At 41.5% G+C, this 26225-nt stretch overlaps 2 protein-coding genes and 1 pseudogene across 3 annotated transcripts in view; 2 read left to right on the top strand and 1 right to left on the bottom strand.

Moving 5' to 3' along the window:
- The window catches only part of Ubac2 (UBA domain containing 2), a 161496-nt gene that overhangs the window by 34586 nt on the left and 100685 nt on the right, over nucleotides 1–26225 (top strand). The gene's annotated exons all lie outside the window — the stretch shown is intronic.
- On the bottom strand, nucleotides 412–4714 carry Gpr18 (G protein-coupled receptor 18). 2 transcript variants are annotated; one of them, XM_063246984.1, is made up of 3 exons: nucleotides 4476–4714; nucleotides 1908–1972; nucleotides 412–1566 (listed from the first exon to the last, which is right to left on the bottom strand). In XM_063246984.1, the coding sequence occupies exon 3, from the start codon at nucleotides 1530–1532 to the stop codon at nucleotides 525–527; it is 1008 nt and encodes a 335-aa protein (XP_063103054.1). In that variant the 5' UTR covers nucleotides 1533–1566; nucleotides 1908–1972; nucleotides 4476–4714; the 3' UTR covers nucleotides 412–524. The 2 variants fall into 2 exon arrangements, with proteins under 2 accessions (XP_063103054.1, XP_003477651.1); XM_003477603.3 differs by lacking the exon at nucleotides 1908–1972 and having other exon boundaries at nucleotides 4476–4713.
- LOC111753875 (U2 spliceosomal RNA) lies at nucleotides 2376–2553 on the top strand (annotated as a pseudogene).

Raw genomic sequence — 26225 nt, forward strand, 5'->3', positions numbered from 1 at the left:
TGGGGTTTCCAGGGCTCTCTGCCACTTGCCATCAGGAGTTTTGCCTAAACTAGTAATGTGTTAGATTGAACATAGTTGCTTGTGTAAAAATCTGAGAAATTTGGGGTATAGAATATTAAGTATTGAATTTAGATCTCTAGTCCTGAGTGTAAATTAGACATGAAAGAGGTGCAAGTACATAGAAGATAGTTTTTTCAAATTATTTGGAGCAGTAGCTGAGTTTTTTTTTCATATGGTCACTTGCACACTGAATTTAATCTGGAGCGTTAAGTCAGGGTATTTTTTTCCTCTTAATTCATGAAAATGTTTTACAAGGAAAATCATAAAAATTCAAATCAGGATATTGAATGATATTGCCACAAAAATAAGATTTTAAAGTTTGAAAAGTTTTTTTTTAAAAAAAAAGAAACATGAGTTTTTCAAAGTTTATTTAGATAAACTCGATAATGTCACCCAGAATCTCCACTAACCCTACAGCAGTTGAAGGACGAATTTTAAAGAGAAGAGAAACCACCTTCTTCGGGTCATAGCATTTCACTGTTGATGTTGCTGAGCGATCTTAAACTCCCGGAGCGGAAGCTGGAGCGGAAGCTTTTTCTGCGCACGCTGCGGAGGTAGTTGCGGTACAGCATGACGCTGATGACGCGCGCTTGGAACTGTTTGGACACGATGTAGTAGAGAATCACGTCCAGGCAAGTGCTGAGGTTCATGAGGAAGGTGGTGAAGGCGCCCCAGGGGCTGTAGCTGTTGTCTTCCCCGTCCAGCATCAGGAGGGCAAAGCAGATGTGGAAAGGCGTGAAGCAGATGAGCACCTGCAGCAGGAGAGTGATGATGATCCTGATGGACTTCTCCTTGACCTTGGGCTTCAGCTTGGACGTCCTGCCGCGGAGCAGACTGTGGATGATGACCAGGTAGCACCCAATCATGATGAACAGAGGGGTCAAGAAGAAAAATACCAGTCTAGTGAAGTTGAGTGCATTGACGGCTTTTAGGTGGATGATGTCAGAGATCTTCAGGCAGGTAGCTGGGGAGGAGGCCCTGTCTGGGTCTTCATAGAGTAGGAGCAGGGGGACAGTGGTGGTCAGGGTCATTATCCAGACTCCTACACAGGCGAACACCGCTTTCCACGTGTTTTTCAGTTCTTTGGCGTACTTTGGCTGCACAATCGCCATGTATCTGTCGGCACTAATAAAAGCGAAAAGCCACAGAGCAATGCTTGGGTAAAACACCACGAGAACCCCCAGGATGTGGCAAAAGTATTCTCCAAACGGCCATTCACCTTTTGCATAGTAAAACATTCTGAAGGGCAAAGTCAGTATGAATATTAAGTCCAGTAGTGCCACGTTCATCATATAGATGGTGACGGTGGTTCTCTTCTTGGTGGTGCAACTGAACACCCATAGTGCGGTGACATTAACAAATAATCCGATTATGAAGATACAGCTGTAGAAAACAAGGGCGGCGGTTGTAAATTCGTCTGGATGTGAGCTGTTGGAGGAGACAGGTTGGTCTGGGTTGCTTGGGGTAGTCATCTTAGAGCTTGCTGATGGTCATGATACTCAGAACCTGTAACCATAGTTCGAAAAAATTAGAAGACCCTTGGTTGAAAAGTAGATACTTAACATTCTTACACTGTTTTCTGGTTAATGAATTTTAATTTTAAAAATATCTTAAGAGTATTTAACGTTGTAGACTCAATAAGAAATATGTGCTTTGGAGGTAATTGCTATTATGCATTATCTTTTTTTTTCCCCTGTACTGGGGCTCAAACACAGGGCATCATACGGACCAGGCACACATTTTACCACTGAGCTACATCCCAGTCTTGATATTGTACTTGTGTAGTAAAATGACTTGGGCTGTCATAGCACTCTGGAAAATCATTCATATTCATTCTCTCTGCTCACCTTTCCTCCCAACGAATATGCCTTTCTTCATGATTCTCTTCTGTAGTGTGAAATTGGGCAGCATTCTTTGGAGTAATTGGGCAAAATCAGGCTGGATTTTAAATCTTATAAAAATGGTTTGCCATTATTTACTATCCTCATTCGATTTATACATTTAGTTACCAAAATTAGTAAGGTCCAAATAATAATTTTTTTACTCATTAGATATAACTTCAATTTAAAAAATATATTTTAGAAAACTAACAAAAAAAACCATACTAATTATTACTGGACAGTTCGTCTGAGAGGAGAAACTTTTTCTCATTCCTGTGTCTTTACTGTCTATTGAACACATAGTGGCTGCTTAGCAAGTAAATACCTGTCAGATGAAGGATGGGTTTGATGAGATGATCTCAGCAGCCCTTATCTGGTTTCTCAAGGAAGGCTTCCATAGCTACCCATTAAACTCTTATTATTTTTAAAGTAGCAGTTACATGGCAGCCTTTTGGCTAAGATCAGGTGTAGTATCTTTTCTTCCAGTTTAATATTTGATGTATTTTCTATCCGAGGACAGTGTATAGATTTTGGGGGCTGGGAGATGGGGCTTACTGTGTCACTCTGGGCATTGACCTTGTATTGTGGTACCTCCCAGAATGGTGCATCCTCTCAAGAGGAATAAATGTTTGCAAAGCTCAAGGGAAAAAAAGTAAACATTTTTCTTCATAGTATTATGTTACATTCTCTTTGGGTTATTATAGGTCTAGAAGCAGCAGTGTTCTGTGTCATGGTCCCCAAATGGAGACCTGGACCATTGATGAGCTATTTTCAGCAAGCAGTAGGGCGGGCCCAAGGCGGGGGCTGTCTGGTCACCAACCTGTGCCCCAGAAGCTGATCTCAGCTGCCTCTGTGGTGCACAGAAAGCAGTGCCTTGAAAAAATTACTGCAGCAGAGTAAGTAACTTGCACTGAAGCCTCCATACTATTTGTCAAATTTTAAAAAGGAGGATCCAGCTGGGCATGGTGGCTCACGGCTGTAATTCCAGCACTTAGGAGACTGAGGCAGAATTATTGTGAGTTCAAGACCAGTCTGGGCTACCAAGTGAGCTCAAGGTGAGCCAAAACTGCATAGCAAGACCCTGTCTCAGAAAATCACACACACACAAATAAATAAATGAATAAAATAAAAAGGATCCAAGAGAAGCAGTGATAAGTTACTTGGCAACTTGATGTATATATAGCAACTAATGCATTCCCATCACCCAGAAAATGTGTCCACTTCAAGTGGGAAGGGATTGAGCTGTGACTATAACTATCATAGACTCTGGTGGTGTGAAACTTCCTTTGCCCCTGAGGCAACTGCCAACAGAGGTTTTAAAAATAGCCTTTCTTGGCTGAGGATTTAGCTCAGTGGCACAAGCACCTGCCTGGCAAGTGTGAGGTCGTGAGTTTGGTCCCCAGTACAATAATAATAATAATACAAAAATAGTCTTTCTACAAAGAGATAGAACCTCGAGGCATCTTCTAGAAATATGGTGGTGTTAGAAAAACGTCCTTCAAAAATGTCACTTTGTGGAATGATTGTCTCTCATTTAACCCTGATGTCCCCTCAGTGAGATCCATGGGGGACATGAGCAGCCCGTCATCCGTGGCATCATGGACTGTTGATGAAAATTAATCTGAACAATTGCTTTGGACAAATAAAGGATAAAGAGTTTGTTCCCTCTCCCCTGCCCTTCTTCCCTCCTTTCCTGATTTCCTTAACTAATTTGCCAACTCTTGGGGATAAATGTGATTTTGGAATAGGGTTCTCTGTATTTAAAAACCTACAGAAGATTTTCCAAGTCTTGACATAACTAGATGTTAATTTCTGTGAAGTGAGAAAAGTACTACATAGAAAAATTCAGACTTTATTGTATAGAAGAGAATACTTAGAGGCTTAAATCTTAATTTTATTTTTAAATATCAGTGAATTTATAAATAGCAATTACAATGTAAATGAAATTTTGTTTTCTTTTTTCTCCACCCCTCATTTTGCTCATAAATTCCTGTGTTTAAATATTACCATAAGTAAACTTTCCCATTTGGGTTCAAGCTGCTTTTACTAAGTCCATTTGTCATGATTTGCTTTAGTTTGAAAAAAATGACAAGAGATGCATCCACATATCTTAAAGGCTTTATAGCATAGGTTGTGCTGTGCAAATACAGAACTGTTCTGGATAAGTATTAAATGATTAGCTTTCAAGCTAACTGGGAAAAGCTTTAGATTCCAGAATTATCTCTAGTTACTCTTTTCTTAAAAGCAAGTAATTTCATGAAACAATGTACTTCAAACCATGTGGCAGAAACACCTAACTATATTTATCACATTAACATTTTCTTAATTTGAAAAAAATCATACTCACAGTTAATATAAAAAAGTATATTGAAAAAGGTACAGAATCATATAAAACGGAAAGATGATAGCATAATCTAAGGTCCTTTACCAATTAGTTTCTGTAATTTTTAAAAACCTAAACGATGATGTCACATAGCTAGGTAAAGCATTCCTTCTGATAATAGTCTATCACAAAGTTAATCAAATGTTGCTTACCTTCACCGGTCAGAGGGCTGTCGTAGAAGTGAGCATTTTGTGGTATACCCAGTTCCGTAAAAGAGAGAGTTCTGAGTTGTTTGTGTTAAAGTATCTCTGTCTGGAAATGGTGCATTTCAGAAATGCTGTTTCTTTGGTGCTAAGCTCGCTTGCTGCTTTGAAGGATGTCTCAGAGGTAGTCGTTGGTAGAGGAGCTGCCTGTAATTGCTTCTCTGCCACTTTCAGGAAGTGCTCTTTGAAATACGTCTTTTCAACTTACAACTTTACCCTGGATGTGGTTTTTCTCTTTCACAAGTAATTTGTTTATGAAGTCATGCTTAACATAAGCTCTTGAAATGACGGCCAATATTTAACAGGGTTGTATGAAAAATTTTCTTTAACTATTTACTTTGATGCTTAAAGTCTGCATCATTTATGGACAGAGAAGATTTGATATTGAGAAGTACAGGGCTCAGTGCTTATTCACCTTCCAAGCTATGTGACCTTATCTAAATTCCTGACTGCTCTGAGCCTTTGTTCCTACTCAGTTTCTGTACAGATAAAAATAGATGTACCCATCTGGTGTGATGGTGAGGACACTAATTCAGAAGAATCCCGAGCTCATAACAAAGCACTGGGCACTTACAGGTATGCCTAAGCAGCTTTACCGCCATGTCCCTAAAATCATAGTGCCTCCAGTGTTACTGTTTAACCATTGCTAAGTAGTTACATCAAATCTCCAATTACTTGTTCCCGTTATTTGTTTCCATATAATTTACTCCGGTTTTATTTAAGTCTTCAGTGCTTTGTATCCCCTTTTTATCAGATGGAAGCCGAGATGTAGTTTCTCTTGCCTAAAGATCCCTGCAGATCTTAACAGAAAGGACTGTGGAAGGCTTCACATGGAATAATTTACATATTAGCAGTGATTAGACATAAAAAGGGAAACGAAACCAAGGGAAAAGGAAGTGAGCAACCCACACCAGTGCCTGCCTAATTATATTCATGTTGAAACTTTCCCTTTTCTGTAAAAAAATTTTTTAAAGTCTCATTTGCTTGGCCTGCAGTGTTAATTATGTTTGATTCAGTTCTAACCAGTTTGTCAGCTCTGAACAGGTACCTGAATTTAACTTCCTCCGTGTTTTTAATTTAAGAGTCTGATGGCCTGTGTTCTTTCTTCGGTGAAGAGGTAGTGAGTCTGGGCCTGACAAAAGTCACTTCAGGCCTTGCCTCTGGAATAAAACCCTTGAGTGTGGTAGCCTGCCGGCCTGCTGGGCTTTAGGAGCTTTGGAGACAGCCATAGTGACTTCCCATGTGCAGCCTTCACGTATTTCACAGGCTGTGACACGTTTTTCTGAAATTAAGTATTGATTAGCTTTCTCTGTGCTGCTCCAATTACCAGATGCAGCAGTGGCACGTTCTCATTAAGATCTGAGCCCTGGCCTGTACATGACATTACTTTTGAACTGTCAGTTTCTTAGAAGTGTGTCCAGGGGCAAATGCAGGGATCCCCATAGTGCTTAAGGTTGTGGTCCACTTTTTCGACTTTGCATCCTACTCTTCAGTTCATCCTGAGTGGGACCTTTTGCCTGCTCTTTTCATCCCCGCACATGCCGTCCTCCCCGTCGCCCTTTATCCTCAGAGCTGCCTTTTCTTGGAAGCATTCTCTGCCATCTAAAGCCATCAGGTCCATCAGTCCCTTAAGTTTCCTTCGCGATGGTTGCTCCCCCCTGTGGTGGCGAGTGTGTATTACAGCCTCACATTCCTAGGTTGCTGGCGTGGGTTGTGTCTGTGCATAGAGGGGCGTTTAATTTTGATTGAATATGTGAACAACCAGGTAAAGAGGTCAGGGGAGTAATGGATAAATTCCTGAGCCGGGTGAGAGCAGCAGAGACACCTGGGGCAGTTTGTGAGATGTAGAGCCCTCCCATTCCCCAAGGACCCTGTGGCCTTAAATGTCTCCTCTGGCCCTGGCTCTTCATCATGATTTTTTTTTTTTTTTTTTTTTTTTTTTTGGTGTTTTTTGGTGTTTTTATCGGTACCGGGGATCAAACTCACGACTGCTTGCTTGCAAAGCAGGCGCTTATGCCGCTGAGCTAAATCCCCAGCCCCTTCATCATGATTTTATATTGGGAAGGAATTACAGCCAAAAAAACTCCCCAACCATTTACAGCAAGTAACATTGAATCCAGTATTAAACTTTTATAATGTCTGGTTTTCTTCTTTAATACTTGAGCCCAGTGAATTTTTATTCAAACAGAGGAAGTTGTCTCAATCAGGAAGCATTCCTGCCACTTTAATTTCCTCACTCACTTTGGAATGCAAGTCAAAGAGCATTTTTAGACCTCACCAGAAAGAGGTCTCACATATTCTTAGGGGACCGCAGGGTTCTCCTCACTTCATGAAATACTCTGTTTTAGCTCTGGCTTTGTGTTTTGGTTTAAATTGTAGAGACTCTGAGTGAATTTTGATTTTAACACGAGAGCTGAGGCTTTGAGTGAATATAATGCTATTCAGTTAAGCCAGTTTTATAATTGTTAGAAAGGATGCACTGCATAGATTTAGATGGCAACTCCCCACTGTAAAGCGCGCTGTGGATTAGAGGTTTGTCTGTGCTGCAGATAAAATAGTGTTTCCTGTTCCTAACTGAGAATGACAGAGACCCCCCGGGAGGTCTTCTCATGTGGCCCTAAGGTTCTCCGCTTTGGTGTTTTGGAACTTTGGTCCCCTGCTTCTCTCTTTCTCATGCTTGTGTCTAAACTGTACTTTTGGGTTTGGGGGAGCTGGACTAGAGTGAGGGGACTTGTTGAATATTAGGAGTAGATGTTCCCAAGGGATGGTTGGATTTTGTTAGCCTCTTGGTGTTACTGGGCCTAGAAAGAGCTCTGTCGGTTAGGGAGCTGAAGACTTGAGTAAGTACTCAAAAATGAATATATCAAGTGTCCAATGAAGATATATACCTGCTCAGCTTCATGTGTAATCAGGGAAATGAAAAGTAAAATCACAAAAAGGCATTACTTGTGCATCAAAATGCTCACAGTGAGAAATTCAGCAGCAATTGAATGGATAGGTCAGTGGTGTAGACTTAGAGGCGGTGCTGCTTGCAGTCAGAATGAATGGTTTACAAGGCAGATGTGCCAGTGTGAATGAATCTGATAAATACAGAAACAAAAAACCACATGTGAATTCATAGTGAATGATTCTATTGTATGAATTTCAAGAAGCGGGCCATACTTAAGTATTTAGGAGTTCACTCTTAGCTGGTCATATCTTTTTGTAGGGTTGCAGGAGCAGTAATATTAAGGAAGGGAAAATGACCATGTTACCAAAAGCAATCTACAGGGTCAGTACAATTCCTATCAAGAAACCAGTGACACTTTCACACAATTAGAAGAAAAGATAATAAAATTCATACAGAGGCATAAAGCCCTAAAGTAGCCAAAGCAATTCTGAGCAAAAAGCAGTGCTAAAGCCACGTGTGGTGGGGCCATGCCTGTAATCCCAGCATTGAAAGACTGAGGCAGGAGGATCATGACAAGTTTGAGGCTAGCCCAGGCTACAAAATGAGTTCAAGAACAGCCTAAACTGCGTAGTTAAACTTTGTCTTAAAAAGACAGACAGACAAACAAAAAAAGAGCCATGCTCTTCCTGATTTCAAAATGTCCTACAAAGTCGCTATAGAAATAAAGCAGTATATAGTACTGGCACAAAAATAGACACATAGACCATTAGAATAAAGAACGGAGAAACAAACGCATGCAGCAGCAGCCACCTTATTCTTGACAAAGGGCCCAAAAGCATATGTTGCATAAAAGATGGCCTTTTTAATAAATAGTGCTGGAAAAATTGGATATCCATACTAGGAGGCTAAAACTAGATTCCTGTCTCTTGCCTTGTACAGAAAACCAGTTTAAAATGGATCAAAGAACCTGGGTAGAAGACCTGAAAGTTTCAAACTCTTAGGGAAAAGAATTGCAGTCACAGGCATAGGCACAGGCCAAGATTTCCTGACTAGGAAATAATAGCAAGGATCAACAGATAAGTTTACATCAAATTAAAAAGCTTCTTTACAGCAAAAGAGTGAAGAGGCAGCCTACCGAATGGGGAAAAAGTCTCTGCAAGGTACTAGAGGGTGGCTATCCAGAAGCCATGAAGAACTCAAAAAGCTTGACACAAGCAAACAGGCAAAACTCAAAGAGCTCCATCACTAAGCAGGCAGAGCTCTTAAAAGAGCCTTCTCAAAAGAAGGATAAATGACCAATAAGTGTACATAAACACGTATATTTAAAGAAATGTTCACTGTTGCTAGCCACCAGGGGTATGCAAATCAGAATTACTCTGGGGTTATCTCAACCTTTCAGAATGGCAGTTATCCAAAATACAAAACATCTATAAATGCTGGCCAGGATGTGGATAGCAAGAACTCTTCTGCACCGTTGATGGGACCATAAATTAGCCCATCCTTTGTGGAAATCAGTGTGGAGTTTTCTTAGAAAACTAAACATGGATTTAGCGGTTGATCCAGCTATATACTACCTCCTATTACCATAAGAATTAAAGTTAGCAGGCTGAAGATACCTACACACTCGCGTTTATGGGAGTGCAGTTCATAACAGCTAAACTAGGAGAAAGCTAGAGGCCCATCAGTGATGAATGCATGAAGCAGATGTGGCAGATATACACCATGGAATATTCAGCCACAGAGAACAAAATCATGTCATTTGCAGGAAAATGGTCCGGAGACCATCATGTTAAGTGAAATAATCCAGACCGAGGAAGTCAAGTATCACATTCTTTCATATGAGGAATCCAGGGGAAAAGAGACAAAGAAATGCTGTGAAAGGAAAAAGGAAACCAGTGAAGGAGATGGAGACAGCCAGAGGAGGAAGAGGAGGTGGAGGAAGAAGAGGGAGCCCTGACCATCATGCCTGTGCAAACAGCAACGTGAAATGCCCTGGTGCATTGAGTGTGCTTATGTTAAATAAAAAAGTAAAACATTTGGAACATGGGAGGGAGGGACACGACATCTGCTTGGTGGCTCCTTGTGGCTATTGCTTGGTTGTTACTCTTGCCCCTGGGAACCCAGGCAGCTTGAGGGCGGGAAAGTGGGTGCCAGAACCCGTGGAGTGGGCAGCCTGGGGACAGCCCTGGTTTCTGTTGAGGTTTTCTAGAGGGAGGAGCTGGGGATAAACACCCGGGCCTCAGGCAGCTCCTGGCCTGACTCCCCTCCAATGGTCCGTGAGTGGGACTCAGCCGGAAGCCAGGGGACCAGGGTCAGGCGGAGAGGACCAGAAGCTGCAGAATTGCCAGCCTGCCACATCTCTCGAGGTGTAGTACGTTTCATATTCAAAAAGGTTGCTCAGAGAAAGCTCGGGGTGTGGGGCCCGCAGGAAGCAAGTGTGCAGGTGTCTCTGCCACTGGCAGCTGCGTCCCCACATAGGGTCGGGTAGCGCCTGGAATCTGCTTATGAACAGCCTCATCCCGCATGGCTGTGTCACGTACGTGGTGTAGACAGCAAAGGCTGGTTCTGTCACTCTCCCATCTGAAATGTCCTCTTTCCCTTGTGGCATATTTCTTCGTCTTCTGAATATCTGCAGGACTAAAGCTGGGCGCCATGGTAACAGGAAGCTCTAAGGTGTCCAGGACAGATTGAATGAAACCTCTCCCCACAGAGGATTGACACTATTCCCTCCTTTCCTCCTTTGTCTTTTTTTAAATTGCTCTTTAATGTATGATTTTACCTTATATTTAATTTGTTTTTAAGGCATCCTCTTGGGGACATTACAACAAGTCTACAGCTTTGCATGCTTTTTGTTTTGTTTTCTGAGAGTAAACCGCACTGACCGGGTTACTCAGGAGAGCGGTTGATCCGCCCTGTGCCTTTTGTATTTGCAGTAACTCTAGCACCAGTGTGCGGTGAGCTGAGCTTCAGCAGCAGGGCTGCCTCTTAGGGCTAACCTGTCTCACACAGGTGATCCTCTTGAGGCGCTGCTGACAGCTCGCACAGCCCCTCGCCTGCAGCCAAGCGGTCTAAACAGGATCCCAGTGGGAGGGAAGGAAGTTGTGTAGTGCCCCTCTCTGTGACACACCAGGGCGGCTTGCTCAGGTGTTTTTTTGGGTATGTGGGGAGGAACTGTTGGTGTCTCTGGTTTGGAATTTATATTTCTAACATTAATGTTACATTTTATTTAAGATTTATAATCAGAGGTTTTAGAACGAGGGCCTTGAGGTACCTTGAGGTATCTGTGATTTTTTAATTTTGTTTTTTGAGAGAGGATCTTGCTTTGTAGTTTAGGCTGTCCTTGAGCTCACTTTTTAGCCCAAGCTGGTCTGGAACTTGCAACAATTCTCCTGTCTCAGCCTCCCAAGCGCTGGGATTACAGGTGTGCGCCACCGCTCCTGGCTGACAGCTCTCTTTTGCAGCTGTATGGTTGCTGACTGGATTGTACTCTCACCCCTTGTATTCATCTCATTTTGTATGCGGCTTGTTAGCAAAGGCTTGTTAGCACATCTTTGTGTATGTGTTTGTGTGCACAGCTCAGTAAGCAGCTTGGGAATCCCATTAGCGTTTGTGCTTTTCTCTAAGAAAGTTATGCTGTGTCTCACGGGTGATGTTTCCAGGTAGAATGGTCATGAAGGCACAGCAAATGAAAGCGCGAGACAAGAAAAGAAATAGGTAACTAGGACTGGCTGTGAGGGGGCCCTAAGTTGAAAGTGTTTGGGCAAGATAAGATTTTGTGTCAAAGAACATAATTGCTGTTTACTTAATGTAGGAGTACTTCTGTGGTAATTGAACATAAAGTTAAACTTTCAGATGCCTTGTCTGTTATCTTTTTACATACTGACGGGTGTGTCAAGCCTACTTTGATAATCACTGTGCTTTTGCTGCCACCTGCAGGTGCCTGGAGGGACTTAGAGCTCCTCGCTTACCATATTTGGTAAATTAACTCCTGTGTTTTTTTTTTTTTTTTTTTTTTAATTTTTATTTAAGGAGAAAAGAAAAGAAAGAAAAAAAAAACAGTGAAGGGGTACAAGTTATACAGGTTTACAGAATAAAAAATGCGCAGTAGGAAATCACTAGTTAATGGATTACATATTGCCATCTTAGAAATAATTGTTCAAGTCACAAAATTAAAGCTTGTAGAGTGGACATTCCAACAATGATACTGCAAACAGTTCTGTTCAATGATCCAATAAAACTCTGTGATATCATTTTCTATCTTATACTTTTAAATATACATGCAGTTATATAGTTTAGAGCACTTTCTTTTCCTCTCTTTTGTACAGTGACTATTACACATTTTGGGTTTCATTGCTCCCACAGTTCTTGTTGCTTTTTTGGAAGAGAGTAAAACCAAATGTGACATAACAGAACAGAATCGGTCAAGTCAAAAGGGTGGACATAATAGATAATATAAAAAACATAATACAAGGTGATCAACAATGGTTACCATAATGCCTCCCGCTATTTCTAATAGAATTGCCTATATCATTAGTTGTAATACAATTGAACAAAACCGTAAAGAATAAAACCGACAAAACCAAAACATTGGAGATATTGTAGGTCTTCAAAAGTAGATAAAAGTCAATGAGAATGGGCGTTATAATGAATCTCATTATCTTCTCAGCTGATGCCTAAACTTTCGAACCTGATACTATCCAGCAAAACAGAATATAGGAACCTCAGTCAAAAACAAGATGGTGAGAGTAATACAGGGCTTCAAATCGAGATAATAGAAAGTCAAAGTGGGTTACTATATTATATCCTGCTATATTTTTCCCTGTAATTAAATGGATAAAAATAAAAAAGTAAATAATGGAGTGGAGATTGAGAAAAAAAAAAAAAAAAAAAAAAGAGGGCATAACAGCGAAACAGGGCAGATCAAAACATAACCATTTAAGCAGAATAGTGTTTCACCACCAGCTAATCCTGACCCAAAAATGGTTACCATATTGACTCCCTCCCTGAAGTCCTTGAGTACAACTTCATATACTGTAGCATTAAGTATATCAAAACAATGTAAATCCATTTAAGAGAATGACAGCATTATAGAGTATTTAGAATCGACTAACAGAAAATGAACAATGGTCTCTGTATAATCTCCTTGTCTTTAAAAGGTTTTTTCTTATACTATCGTACATAACAAAATCCAATAAGCTACAACCTGTTTAGACCATTGGAGACAGAAGAACAAAAGCTAGATGAGACTTCAAAACAAGATGGTACTAAATCAGCATTACCTATTAAGATGTCATTTTCTCCAAAAAAAGCTGTTCCTATCATCCAATCTTCTCTGTCTCATTTCTGTTGAGCTCTTTTTCTGTCAGTAGCTGTCAGTTTGTCTTCTTCGTTTTGTTCTCTGCTCTATTCGTTGTGGCCTCCCCGCCCCTATTTCTGGGTTCTTTGTATTTTTCTTTTTTTAGAATATCCTGCAATACTTTCTGTAGGGTTGAATTGGTGGTTGCAAATTCCCCCAGTTCCTCTTTATCTTGGAAGCACCTCGTTTTTCCATCAATTTCCAGGGACAGTTGTGCAGGATATCTCAATCTTGGCTGTAGATTATTATCTTTCAAAGCTTGAATTATTTCTCCCCATGCTCTTCGTGATTTGATGGTTTGTGAAGAGAAATCTGCTGTAATTTTGATGGGTCTTCCCTTGTAAGTGATCTGTTTCTTGTCTCTTACAGCTTTTAATATTCTGTTCTTGTATTGAATTTCTGGAATTTTTATTATTATATGTCTGGGTGTTTCTCTGTTAGGGTTGTAGGTAGCTGGGGTCCTGTATGCCTCATACATTTGAGTATCTTTACCTTTTGCTAAATTAGGAAAATTCTCCTGGATTATTTCTGTGAGTAGCTTTTGTAGTTCACTTGTTTGTGTCCCTACTTCTTCTTTTATGTTCTTAATCCTTAAGTTATGGCTCCTCTTATCATCTTCTTGTCTTTGTATTATTGCTGTGTGTTTCTTTGTTATTTTTAAGAAGTTTTTCATTTAATTCTCCCATGTTTCAAGTCTGCCCTCCAATTCAGATAGTCTGTCCTTAGTTTCTTTCAAGCTGTTATGCCAGTCTTGGGTAGACTTCTTGATTTCTTGATAGTCCCTTTGCACCTGCTTCACATACTCAATGCTTTCTCTGTTTTCTCCATCAAGCAATTCTCCCCTCTTTTTCTGATCTTCCACTCCACCATCTGCTTTTTCCTGGGTGGTGCTTAGCATTTCTCTAACTATTCTGCATACTTCTAGCTTCAGGTCATTGATAACTTCATTCCTGAATTGGTCTATGAGGCTCTCTAAATGGCACTTAATGTATATTGGTACAGTGTCCACTATTGCCTGATTCTCAGGATTGGGGGTCGAGGAGCCTTTTTTGTTGCTTCCCTTCCCCATATTTTCTGTTCCTTATGAAATGTAATCTTACACAGGAGGCCCGGCTTCCCTGCCTGTCAGCTACAGCTTGATCGAATTGCGCTGGCTAGTTGTTCCAGCTCACTGCTGCGCCCCAGGGAGTTGCGGAGGAGGCAGCCTACGCGGAAGTCGGTCGCTCCTCCGGGCCACCGTCAGGCTCTGGGATCTGGGCTAGGCCAGCCTAGGGGGTCCGCGAGCAGCGTCCCTCCGGCCAGGCACCTTTCACCAATCCCGTCCGAGAGGGAACCGTGCGGCTGCAGTTGCCGCCGCGCCCTGCTCTTACAGGACTGCCCGCGCCCAGAAAATCCTCCGCTGGAGTCAGACTGCGGTAGGGAGTCAGTTCCTCGCTCACCTCGCCTCCAGTCAGCCTTCCTTCCTGTCCGTCGCGTTTCCGACTCCGTTCCCGAGCTCGGCGGTCGCGTCTCTCCTTGCTGAGCCGCTGTGGAGGTAGCCGGCCGCCGCGTGGCGGGAAATCCAAACCGCGGTTTCCAATGGCGCGGAGTCGAGCCTCCACACCGAGATTTTTCTGTTCCTATTTTAGCGCCAGGACTGTATTCCAAGTTGGATTCTCTCAGCCCAGTTTGTTCCTGAGTCAGCAGAGCATATCTCTACTGGTTCGTATCTCCTTAGTCCGCATCATTCCTGGCCTCTGAGCCGAGCCTTTAGAGAGCGTTCAGTAGTTGCTGTTGTCTGTCCGCCATGTTCTCCAGCCGTCTCAACTCCTGTGTTTTTTTTTTGTTTGTTTGTTTTTGGTACTGGGGATTGAGTTTGTGACCTCATGCTTGCCAGACAGGCACTTATGCCACTGAGCTAAATCCCCAGCCCACCTTTCCATATTTGAAGTCTCGTTAAAGTTGAAACAGTTTTTAAATTGAATAATTGGTAAAAGGACGGAAAATAGTTTATGAGTATTTCTATGTTAAGTAGTATTATGTAATGGACATGTCCCTATTTCTCTAAAACATTTTAGTTTTTAGTTACTTCTGCCTTATTGCAAGCATACTCTTTGAGAAACAGGTCTCCTGGACAGGATTGTGGATTCTTGGGCCAGGGCCTTGAGAAGATTCCATGAAGAGCTAAACATAAATGCGGACTTGGAACAGCATTGGCATATTTAAACACAAATACATGCGGACCTTGACTGTATTTAAGATCGTAACCATGGGAGGCGTACAGTTCAGTATTGCTGTGTTCATTCATACTGTTCTGCAGCAAATCTCCAGAGCCCCTTGTCTCCTCAAACTGGAATTCTCCACCCTCTAAAGACCTCCTTCTTCCTCACCATCTGTTCCCCTGGCATCTCCACTCCTTTCTGTCCTCATGAATTGACTATTGAGTCCCCACAGAAAGGTGGAATTACACCTTTCCTTTCCAAAAGGTTTGTCCTTTTGGGATGGGTTACTGCACTTGGCATGAACTCCCCAAGGTCCATCCATGTTAAGCCATGTCAGAATCTCCTTTTTAAGGGTGAATAATATTCCATTGTGTGTACATCAAGGACACCTGAGTTGTTTCTACCTTTTGGCCTCTGTGACTGATGTGCCATGAATGTGGTGTGCCTCTTTGGGACTCTGCCTTCAGGTTTTGGGTATATATCAGAAGTAGAATTGCTGGACCATGTGATACGCTTTTAATTCTTTAAGATTCACAATACTGTTTTCTGTAGCAGCTGAACCATTTTACATTCCCACATCAGTGCAGGAGAACTCCAGGTTTTGCATCCTTGCCAGCACGTCTTGCGTGTCTCTCTGCCTCTCATATTCTCTCTCTTCTCCCCTTCCCTCCCTTCCTCTGCTCATTTCATTTCATGGCCACACTAGTGATGCGAGGTGGTATTTTGCTGTGATTCTGATTTCCGTTTTCCTGATGATTAGTGACATAGAATAGCTTCTCATGTGCCTGTTAGCTGTTTGTATCACCATCTTTGGGGAAATGTCTACCCAAGACCTTTATCTGTTTTTAAACTGGGTTTCTTTTGTTGTTGGATGGTGAGAGTTCTTCATATAGTGTAGATATTACTGCTTTTCAGATATAATTTGCAGGATTTTTTTCTCTTGTTAGTCTTTTGACTATGTTCTTTGACACAGTTGTTTTCTATGGTTTTAGTTCTGCTGGTGCATCATATTCTAATGACAGGATGAATTTAAAGCTTTACATTTTTACATTAAGGGCAGGTTAAGAGTGGGTTTTCCTAGGTACAATCTGGGCGTCCTGTGAGGATGTTTCCCAGTGACCTCAACTTGGGCAGTTTCCCAGCAGACATGAACACGTTTATTTCTTCCAGGAGAGTAAGAGGCAGGGTGGGAAGACCTCCTTCTGGTTAGGGGGCCTTCTTGTGTTCTGAGAGCCATCTGCCCTTTTTGTTGCACTAATGTGAAAATGAAGAAACATTTACCTTTTTATAGCATTCTTTTATTTGTACATCAAATTTGTAAATCACAAAATCCAGGAGGGTATCTTAGTAGTAGTAGGGGCTAAGTTCCCATATCATCAAGCTGTAACAGGGGGCTCAGAGAGGGGCAGCTGAAGCAGGTTGTGGTGGCATAGGCCTGTAATCCCAGCACTGGGAGGCTGAGACAGGAGGATTGCCTTGAGTTCCAGCGTGGGCCATAGTGAGTTCAAGGCTAGCCTGACTACAAAACCAGACAATAACCTGGCTCAAGAAACCAAAAAACAAAAAGAGTACAGCTGTGCACTCTTGTGCACCTGGCCTGAGGGGAAGGTGGGCAGTCCCGTGGTCTCAGTGTGTCCTCCAGGGAGGAGTAAAGGGGAGCCCTGGCGAGGGCTACCTTGCCCAGGTGCCTTGAGGTTGCAGGTGACACTGGTCCTCCCGGAGCCTTGGCAAGACCTTAATCACCCAGTCACAGCTGCGCCTGCACAGTGAGGGCAGAGGCCAAGTGCAGGCGCCATCTCTGCAGGTACCAAGTGATCAGTTTTGCTTTCTTGTATACAAACCGCTTAAAGAGCAACAATGAGAAATTCCAAACAGCACTAAAGTAAGAGCTTAGTAGTGAGTTGGTAAGGTGATGACTTTCAAACATTCATAAAATCAAATGTCCAAAATAAAACATGTTGCATGTGTTACTAAGTATTACAGAATTTCAGCATGGACTTCGTGTTAAAGCTGTTTACCCGTTTCTGAAATGAGCAACTGGTAATTTAATGGGCTTTACCTGTAGTTACACACATAACCACTAGGCGGCAGTGTTGGGTAGCAGTTAATAACAGCCGACCCGGCCCCCCCAAGAAATTTATTTTTACAGTAAGTGGGACTTTATTACTAAATGGGGCTAAAATGTTACTAAGTGGTAAAATATTTTGTTGTAAGTTAAATAAGAGTAAATGGCTTTAATAAGCAGATTTAACATATATGTCATAGTTAAGATTAAAAACAAGTACTGTGTTGCGTGTTTATTTTCTCCTAAATGACACGATAAAGTATTTGAACACCGTTAGTGACAGTTGTGAAACTCTTATGACGTAAACATAAGAGTAACTGTAGGTTCCAATTGTTTGTGGGTCTAATGATACTTGACCTTTATAGTAATGTTAAGGAAAAACACTCATCATTATTTGAAAATTACTGAACTAACCAAAGGGACTTACAAGTAGAGATTTTTGTCAAAGAGATTTTTGTGTTTTGAAGTCCTGTATGAGTAATAAACTGTGTTTTAACCTCAGTGCTCACGCATGTGAGTATTCACAGGAAAACTGTTGGAGCGGGGTGCAGGGGCGGTGCTGCTGATCTCAGCTACCTTGGAGACTGAGGCAGGAGGATCTCAAGTTCGAGGCAGGCTTGGGAAACTTGATGAGCAGGAGCTTTGTGAAAAGGGCGTGGGGTATCACTCAGAAGTAGAGCACTTAAAAAAGAAAGAAAATAATGAGCCATGAATATTGCAAACCTACGTTAGAGACATCAACTCTTATCTTCCCAAATAATGTGCCTTAGCTAATTTTGGAGTGCAGAGGAAACAGCAGGTTTTTGATATTTACTATCTGCATTCTTTATAATATATCTGCATGGTTATAAGTATCAGTAGTCAATGGATGTTCTCAACATCCAGAAAGTCAGTGAGGAGGGGCCAGGTGGGGACAGGAACTGGCACTGAGAAGCAGTTATGTAGAAATGGACGGATGATGGGGGTGTGCATGTGAGTTCTGAGGAAGGATAAAATAAGGAACAGGAAGCTGAACTATGCAAGTGATATTTATGACACTGTCTGTGTCCTTTTGGTATCTTAGAAAATGTTAACATGTTCCATTGTATTATGTTCTGAAAACCCAGTTCTAGTGGTGTTCTAGCTGGCAAATGTTTGTGTCTGCGTGAAACTGAAGGAGTGATTTCACCTCCTGTCTTAGGAGTGGCTGCTGCTTTTGTGTCCTCATCTCTGCATTTTCTTTTTAGCAAATGTTTCCTGAGCACCTGCTGTATGATAGGCACTGTCCTGGGCATGGGAACAAACCGAATCTTTGTCTGCATTCACAGTTGGGGGTGAAAGCAAGTAAACAAAGCGAAAAGCACCGTCTGTGTGATGTCAAGTGTGTGCTGTGCAAAGATCCATGATGCGGGGTGTGCTAGAGTGTGAGCGGGGTAGCCGTTTTATTGGGTGGAGGTGTCAGAGGTCAGGTGATGTTTGAGTAGAGCCTGATGGAACCAGGGAGTGGGCCGGTGCCCGTGAGTGTGGGGACTATTTCAGGTCTAAGGAACCATGAGTACAGAAGCCCTGAGGTGGAGGTGGAAGAGTCCCAGAGCCTTGAGGACCCTTGTGCAAAACGGACTTTCCCTCAAGGGGGGCTCACTCCTTGGGAGTTGGAGGCATGCTGGCTTGTACTGTTTTTCCTCCTTTATTCTGGTTCCTACCTGTTTAAAAAAGTAATCATTTTACACATGTTTACAGTTTTCAGGTTTTTCATTTCTAGTTTGAGGACTGTCAGATTCTTCCAGGATATCCTGTGGTCTCACGTTGGTAGTTTTATTGTGAGCTCGCATTCAGTGGATTTTGTTTTCTCTTGGAGGCCCTTTGTGCTTGAGCTCTTGTGCAGTGATCTGTACCAGGCGTTTTGCATTTGCTAAAACGCTTGTGGGAGTTTTGTTGTCCTGAGTTTTAACTGTCCATTCTCTTACCTTAGAGCTCCCATGTCATTCAAGTGGTATAAATCTAGACTACAAATTCAGGTGTGGTCTTGACCTTAGATTTTTGTCTTTTGTGGGAACTGACTGTTCTTTTTCTTTCCAAGACTGTTAATGCAAGTGAATTTTCTTCGGAGTTACAGGAGGCTATGAATGGGATGTGTTTAGTCTTCTCTGCCAGAAGACTACCAGAAGACTGGTATCTGGGCTCAGTCCAGCTCTTCCTCCTTGAGCAGCTTTGAGGCCGTGTTAAAAATCCCAGCCCGTGGCTCCAGGGGCTTCTATCTAGGTCAGGTCCCTGTGGTCCCTGAAGCAGCCATAGTTTGATTTCTGCCTTTCTGTGAGTTGATTACTGAAATCTTAAGCATGTAGAGGAGTGTGGGGACCGCTGCAGCGCACTCCACATTGCAGCATTGCCCATTTCCAGGCAGCTCTCGGCCACTGCATTTTGTCTGTGTCCCTGCTCGCTGTTATGGGATTCCCTCTGGCAAATAACCCAGGATCTCCCATCACAAAGTGTTGTACACTGGGAGGCACATACAGCGGAAAGCTATTTTGTAACAGTTCTGAGTTGTAAATCCCTACATTAGGGAACCAGCATGGTCCGGTTCTGGTGGAGTCCCTGCTGTGGCCTACAGGTAACCCCTTCTTGCTGTCTTCATATGGCCAACACAGAGAATTAGAGCCCTGGTCTCTTCCAGAGACATGGGAGACACACATCCCATCACAGGACCCACCTTCACGACCTCTTCTAAACCTGATTGCTTCCCACTGACTTGGCCTTCAGATATCATCACATCGCAGATAAGGACCTCAGCCCGGGTCTCGGTGCTGCAAATGCAGTGCAGCCTGGCAGGGTGTGTGTGTGTGTGTTCACCTGTGCGTGTGTCCTTTTTCATTCTGTTCTGTTGTATTATCCCTTAACAATTGATGCTATAATACTTGTAATATTTTTTAACTATTTTAAGGTAGATATATTAATACCTGGTAGAATTTGTCTTTTTTTGCATTACCATTTCAAGATTAACCTAAATATTCATGTATTGTTATTTTTCATATAAATTTTAGACTAAATTTAGCTGGATTTTGAGAAAGCACTGAATTTATATATTGATTTTGGGGAAGCTAATACATTTTTTCCCATATAAAGGCATGCAATGTCTCCCTATTTCATTAATTAATCACCTGTGTTGTTTATTAGATTTAAAGTTTGTCTTATGTGGCTCTTTTGCCATATGTTTTTATAGTGGTGAACTTATTTATGTTCCTAAGTGTATTTGTTGCTGGAGTAGAGAAATACTATTGCTTTTTTTGAGAATAGACACTTAAACAATATAGAGTCTCGTATTACACGAGCATGGTGTATCTCTAGTTATTTAGATTTTTACATTTCCCCCATCACTTTTTTATGGTTTTAATTATATGAATCTTATATAATTTGTTATATTCACACCTAAGCCTTTTGTAGTTTTTGATGTTATAGCAAATGGTAAATTTCCAATAATTGCTTGCTATTGTATAGAAATACAACTAAGTTTATTTCAGGTGGGATTTATTCTAAGGGTGCTGGTGTGTCAGTTGGCTTCCCCACTGCCAGAACAAAATACTTGACACCTGCAACTTAAAAAGAGGAGCAGTTTATTTTGGCACATGGTTTCAGAGGTAATATTTACCATGGTAACCACTTTGTGTTCATGGTTAGCTGACTCCAAGGCAGGACCGTCATGGTGGAAGGGCCAGGTAGAGCAAAAGTTGCTTCTTCGTGGTAGCCATGGATCCACTGCACAGGGGAAGAGATCCAGGAAGCGATCTGCCTGCACCTCAGAAGGCACCGCCAGTGAGCGCGTCCTCCTGCCGAGCCCCACCTCCTAAAAGCACTTTCAGCTGTGAACGACTTCCAGTGACAAGTGCAGTGTCCCCGTGAGCCAGCAAGCTGGAAACATTTCCCCAAGCGTCAGGAGATGCCAGATGGGTGTGGCAGCTGTGCAAAGAAGACACGACAGGCAACGTGTGCAAGCTGGATATGGTCAGAGATAAGGCCACCACTTGGAGCTGACCACCAGTGAGGTGGACCTGCCACTCCGGGAATCTCCTAATCCATTCAAGTTAACAGTTAACTGGCTGGACTGGTACAACTGAATGTAAACAAATGTAATGGCATGTATGGTACATTTCATCACACCAGTAGCTCAAAGGCAACAGCTAGGGTCATTTTACAAGTCAGTCAGATCCATTCCTAGAATGCAGCTGTGGCTTCCTGTTGCTTATTAAAGCAAAATTACTTTTAATTATGGTAAAAAACTCATGATGTAATATTTACCATGGTAACCACTTTGTGTGCAGTCAGGTAATGTTTATCATGGCCACGCTGTGTGTGACCAATCTCCGAAGCTTTCTCATCTGGAGTCTCTGTGTTTATCAAAGCTTTGAGTCCTTGTACATCTGAAGGTGCTTTTTCACATGCAGTCACTTTGAAGAATATGAACTCTGTTGAAATTCTTTTTCTTCTGTATTTTAAATATATTACGTCATTATCTTACTGAATCCCCTTTGTCTTTGAGAAATGTAACATGGATGTGAGTTTTACTCTTTGTAATTTATTCTTAGCCTTTGGAAACTTTTAGAATTTTTTGCTCTCTTTATTCTTAGCATCTTATAATTTTCCTAGGTACAGATCATCCTTACCTAAACTGGCTTTCAGAGACCTTGTCGTAGTCTTTAAATAGCATCATTTCTACAAATAGGTCCTCTCCATCTCCCCCATTCAGCGTTTTATACTGTGCTGACTCAAAGTTCCCCATTCTGATGTATTTCTAGCTTGCTAATTTATTCTTCAGCTGTAGTTATGCCATTGATCATGTTTCTCATATTTACTATTTCCACATAGTCTAATTTTTTTTTTTTTTAGTAGTGCTGGGGATTGAACCCACGCCCTTGTGACTACTGAGTGTGCTCTCTGCTACTGGGCTGTATCTCCAGCCCTGATGTCTTTTTTCAGTACTCTTATGTTTTCTACAGTGCAGTTATTGATATATTTTGCAACTTAGGGTTTATATATTCTGAAAATGCTGCTTTTATTAGTAATATTGTTCCTTTGTTTCTCTTTCATTGTGATTGTGTTTCCAGGATGTCTAGTGATTTTGGCTTCTGAACTCACATTACCCTGAGGGCATTAAACTACCATCCCCAGGCAGTGCCAGGTGAGTAAGAGGAGGAATGAGCTCCTATAGCAGAGAACCCACGGGCACCTTCATCACCTGCTCCTGCAGGCCGAGGTCCCCGCATACACCTAGGCTGGTCAGAAATTTCCCTTTGAACTCTTCAGAAAAGAAAAGCATGTATCCCTCATTGGGTGACCCACCTGTGTAATGGTGGTTCAGACTTAGGCTGAGGCCTGCTGTTTGGACCCGCTACGCAGACCTGCATGCACTGCATGTGGGTTCCTGATGCAGGAACTGCAGGTGCTGCGGCCCTATGGAGGCTTCTGTGGCAGCATAGCGCTGCAATTCTTGCTGATCGTGTTGTACATTATGGTGCCATCCTTATGCAAATAGAAGCAAAGTCAAGTTGAAGTTTCCTCTGACCCTTTCTTTGTTCTGAATATTGCAGTGTGCATACAACACAATTCCTTATTTAGTGACCAGTTCAGTTCATGGCTAGTTGCAGGAAGCAAACTAGGTCATTATGACAGGGACGTCATTGTTGAGCAGCTTTTTAAATATGGCTGTTTGCTTATACTGGGAGGAAGGATGAGTAGGAAGAGGTGGATGCGACACTGTTACCTTGTCACCGTCACTGACCTTCCACTATGGCTGCTCGGTGCTCAGTCCTTTGTGACAACTCGGAGTCCCTGGAGTGATTGTCCGTCCACTTGCCATGTGTGTGGTGTGGGCCCTGTTGATCGGGACTGTTCCTGGATTCCTCCTGATTTTTCCCCGAATTATTTTTGCCATCTCCTTTTCTTTTCTTTCAGTTCTCTTTTTCTGTGAAGGCTGTTGAGCTACTTGGACAGGTCTAGTTTTCCTTTGTTTTGTGTTTCTCTCTCTTTGTATTTTTAAAATTATATTTATTGGTACAATTTGGACATACACAGTGATCACAGTCATCACAGGGAATTTGTACCTGTACAGATATATCTCAATTCCATTCCCCTTTCCTCCTTTCAGCTCTTTTTCTCCTTATTTACAAAGCTTTATTTCTGTTTTATCCTTTTCTCATTTTTTCTTTTCCTTTCCTTCTTTTCCCTCTTCCCTTCTCTAGTTCTTCTTTCCTTTTGAACAATTTCTTCCTATTTCATAGGTATCTATTATACATTTTGGTTCTTTTTTAAAAGGTTTTTTTAATTTTAAAGAGGGTAAGACAAAACATAAGAAAACGGAACAAAGCAGATCAGAAGAAAACACTGTAAGTGTTATATATATTTCAAAGCAAGACAACAGGAGATCAACAGTGGCTACCATAATGTCTCTTGTTTTCTTATAAATAGTTATCTGTATCTTCACACACACAATGAATTCATACAAAACAAAATAGTGTAAAACTGATCAAAACAGAATAATGAAGGATTACAGGCCTTCAAAACCAGACAATTGGAAAATCAGTAATGGCTACTGTAATGTCTCTTGTTCTCTTCAAGATAACTGTCCATACCTTCATGTATTTTGAAATTAAATAATATAAAACGGATTAAAATCACTCTGAACAAAGAATAAAAGCATTACTGGATTTCACAGCATGATGATAGGAAATCAGCAATGGATACCATAATGGATGCAAAGTAGCTGTTCATTTCATCACACATACATAATACAATAGATTCTCATAAACTGTTTAGGAGAAGTTCTAGGCATGTATAAGCCTCTACATGTACACCTGTCCTTTCACATTTTGGTTCTTATTTACACTTTTCAGTTTCTCACACCAGGAAGAGAATGTGATGTTTACACATATGTGTCCAATTTATATTACTTAAGAGTATGGTCTCAAGGTACACCCACTTACCTATAAATGACTCAAGTTTATCCTTCTTTATGGCTGAGGAATAATCCTCTGTATTTTTTTAAAACGCACATTGTTTTTAATTTGTTCATTGGTTGATAGGCATTTGGGTTGTTTCCAAGATCTGGCTATCACAGACAGTGCTGCTGTAAATAAGGATGTGCCTGTATCACTGTGCTATGAGGGCTTTAATTCTCTCAGGAAAAACCCAGGTCCTAAAAGATTCACTGCTGAATTCTATAATAAAATTAAGAGATGATCTAGGTCTAATGGTATTACTCTGCAGATTCTTTAATGAATTTGGAAGGGAAGCAATGCTTCCAAAGTCATTCGTGGAAGCAAGTTTTACCCTGTTACCAAAAGCAAAGAAGGACTCAACAAAAAAAGAGAACTACAGGCCAATCTCCCTAGTGAACATAGATACTGGTAAACAGAATGCAACAAATCATCAAGAAGATTGTACACCAAAACCAAGTGGGGTTCATCCAACATGCAAATCAATAAATGTAATATACCATATCAGCAGAGCCAAAGACAAAACTTACATGATCATCTCAATAGTTATATCAAAAGTTTTTGACAAAGTCCAACACCCATATGTGATAAAAACTCTACAAAAATTGAAATAGATGATCTTTATCTTAATCTGATAAAAGCCATCTATGACAAATCAACAGCCAACATCATTATAAATGATCAAAACCTGAAAACTTTCACTCTAATATCAAGAACAAGCAAAGATGTCCACTGTCACCACTCCTATTCAATATAGTTCTGGAAACATTAGCCAGAGCAGTTAGACAAGAAAAAGATAGAAAAAAAATAAAGATACAAAAGGAAGAAGTTAAACTATTGTTATTTGCAGATGACATGGTATTCTATATAAAAGATCCCCAAGACTTCACCAAAAGACTTCTAGATTTAATAATTCAGTCGCATAGCTGAATACAAATTCAACATCAAATCAGTAGCACTTCCATATACAAATAACAAACTCACTGAGAAAGAAATTAGGGAAACAACATCTTTCACAATTGCATTGAAAAAATGAAATACTTTGGAATCTAACAAAAGGAGTGAAAGATCTCGACATTGAAAACTATTGTGCTCTGGACCAGGTCCAGTAAAGATGGGGGACAGATAACAGCAGGCTACAGAGGCTCCCTGAGATAGTCAACTTAGAATTCAACACAGTACAGCGTGGGGAGCCCCGAACAGAGGGAGATAAATCCTCTCAACCCAAGGTGAGAAGAACCAATCAAACATATAGTCCTGGTGCTATGATTGGAACAGCTAAAGGCTCGGTGCTCCCTCTGCAGTGCCCAAACTCACGCAGCAGCAACTTACCAAACTGTCTGAAGCTGTCTTCAACTCACTGGAAACGTACTTGCACTGAGGACGGGAGTCGGAGAACTGAGCTGGTAGGGAACCTGTATCGGCCTGTGATGAGTAACGGGAATAAAACCTTTCCATAGGAAAAAAGGGACTCCAACAGTTTACATTCTGGAACTGGGCAGATTGGTGAGAACAAGGGGCTGCAGTGACTTCAGTCAGCTGCTCTCTTCTCAAGCAGGATTGGTGGGGAGCGCTTGATCTGGGTTATACCCTGGACTGAGACCCAATAGGGTAGCCCAAATCAAGTCTCCATGCCTGGCGGTGTACCCTAATGTAGTGAAGCCCTCAGCAGGTTGACTAATCTGAAGGGGAGGACCCAGCATAGGCTGCCCTGTCTGTACCTCTGTAGTACACTACAGTGGGTGGGAACATCTAGTTAGCACACTTCAGATGAACTATAACCAACAAAGAAAGAAACTGGGGCCTCCTATATATACGTATGGAAGGAACAAAAAATATGAGAAGAGGAAGCAACAAGAAAGGGTCCTCAACCCCTAACCCTGAGAACATTGATCCAGGAAAAGTAAATGCAAAGGAGATTGAGGACGGCAAACATGCAATATCAGACACAGCACCAGTGGACATAAAACAATATCTGCGGGACCTCATAGACGAGTTCAAAAGTGAAGTATTTAACCAAGTAAAACAAGATATAAATAGAATAATAAAGGAAATGCTAAGCACGTCTCAAGAAAAAATGGAAGAATGAAGGAACACAAAAAAAGGAGAGAATTGTTTGATGAAGAAAGTAGAGAAAACATAGAATACATGAAGCAGGTTCAAAGAGATTACCAGGAAATTAAAAACTCCACTGAAAGCTGGCAAAACTGCTTGAAAGAAAC

Source organism: Cavia porcellus, unplaced genomic scaffold, assembly GCF_034190915.1.
Source record: "Cavia porcellus strain 051 isolate PalLab524CR breed Dunkin Hartley unplaced genomic scaffold, mCavPor4.1 scaffold_4, whole genome shotgun sequence".
Classification (NCBI taxonomy): domain Eukaryota; kingdom Metazoa; phylum Chordata; class Mammalia; order Rodentia; family Caviidae; genus Cavia; species Cavia porcellus.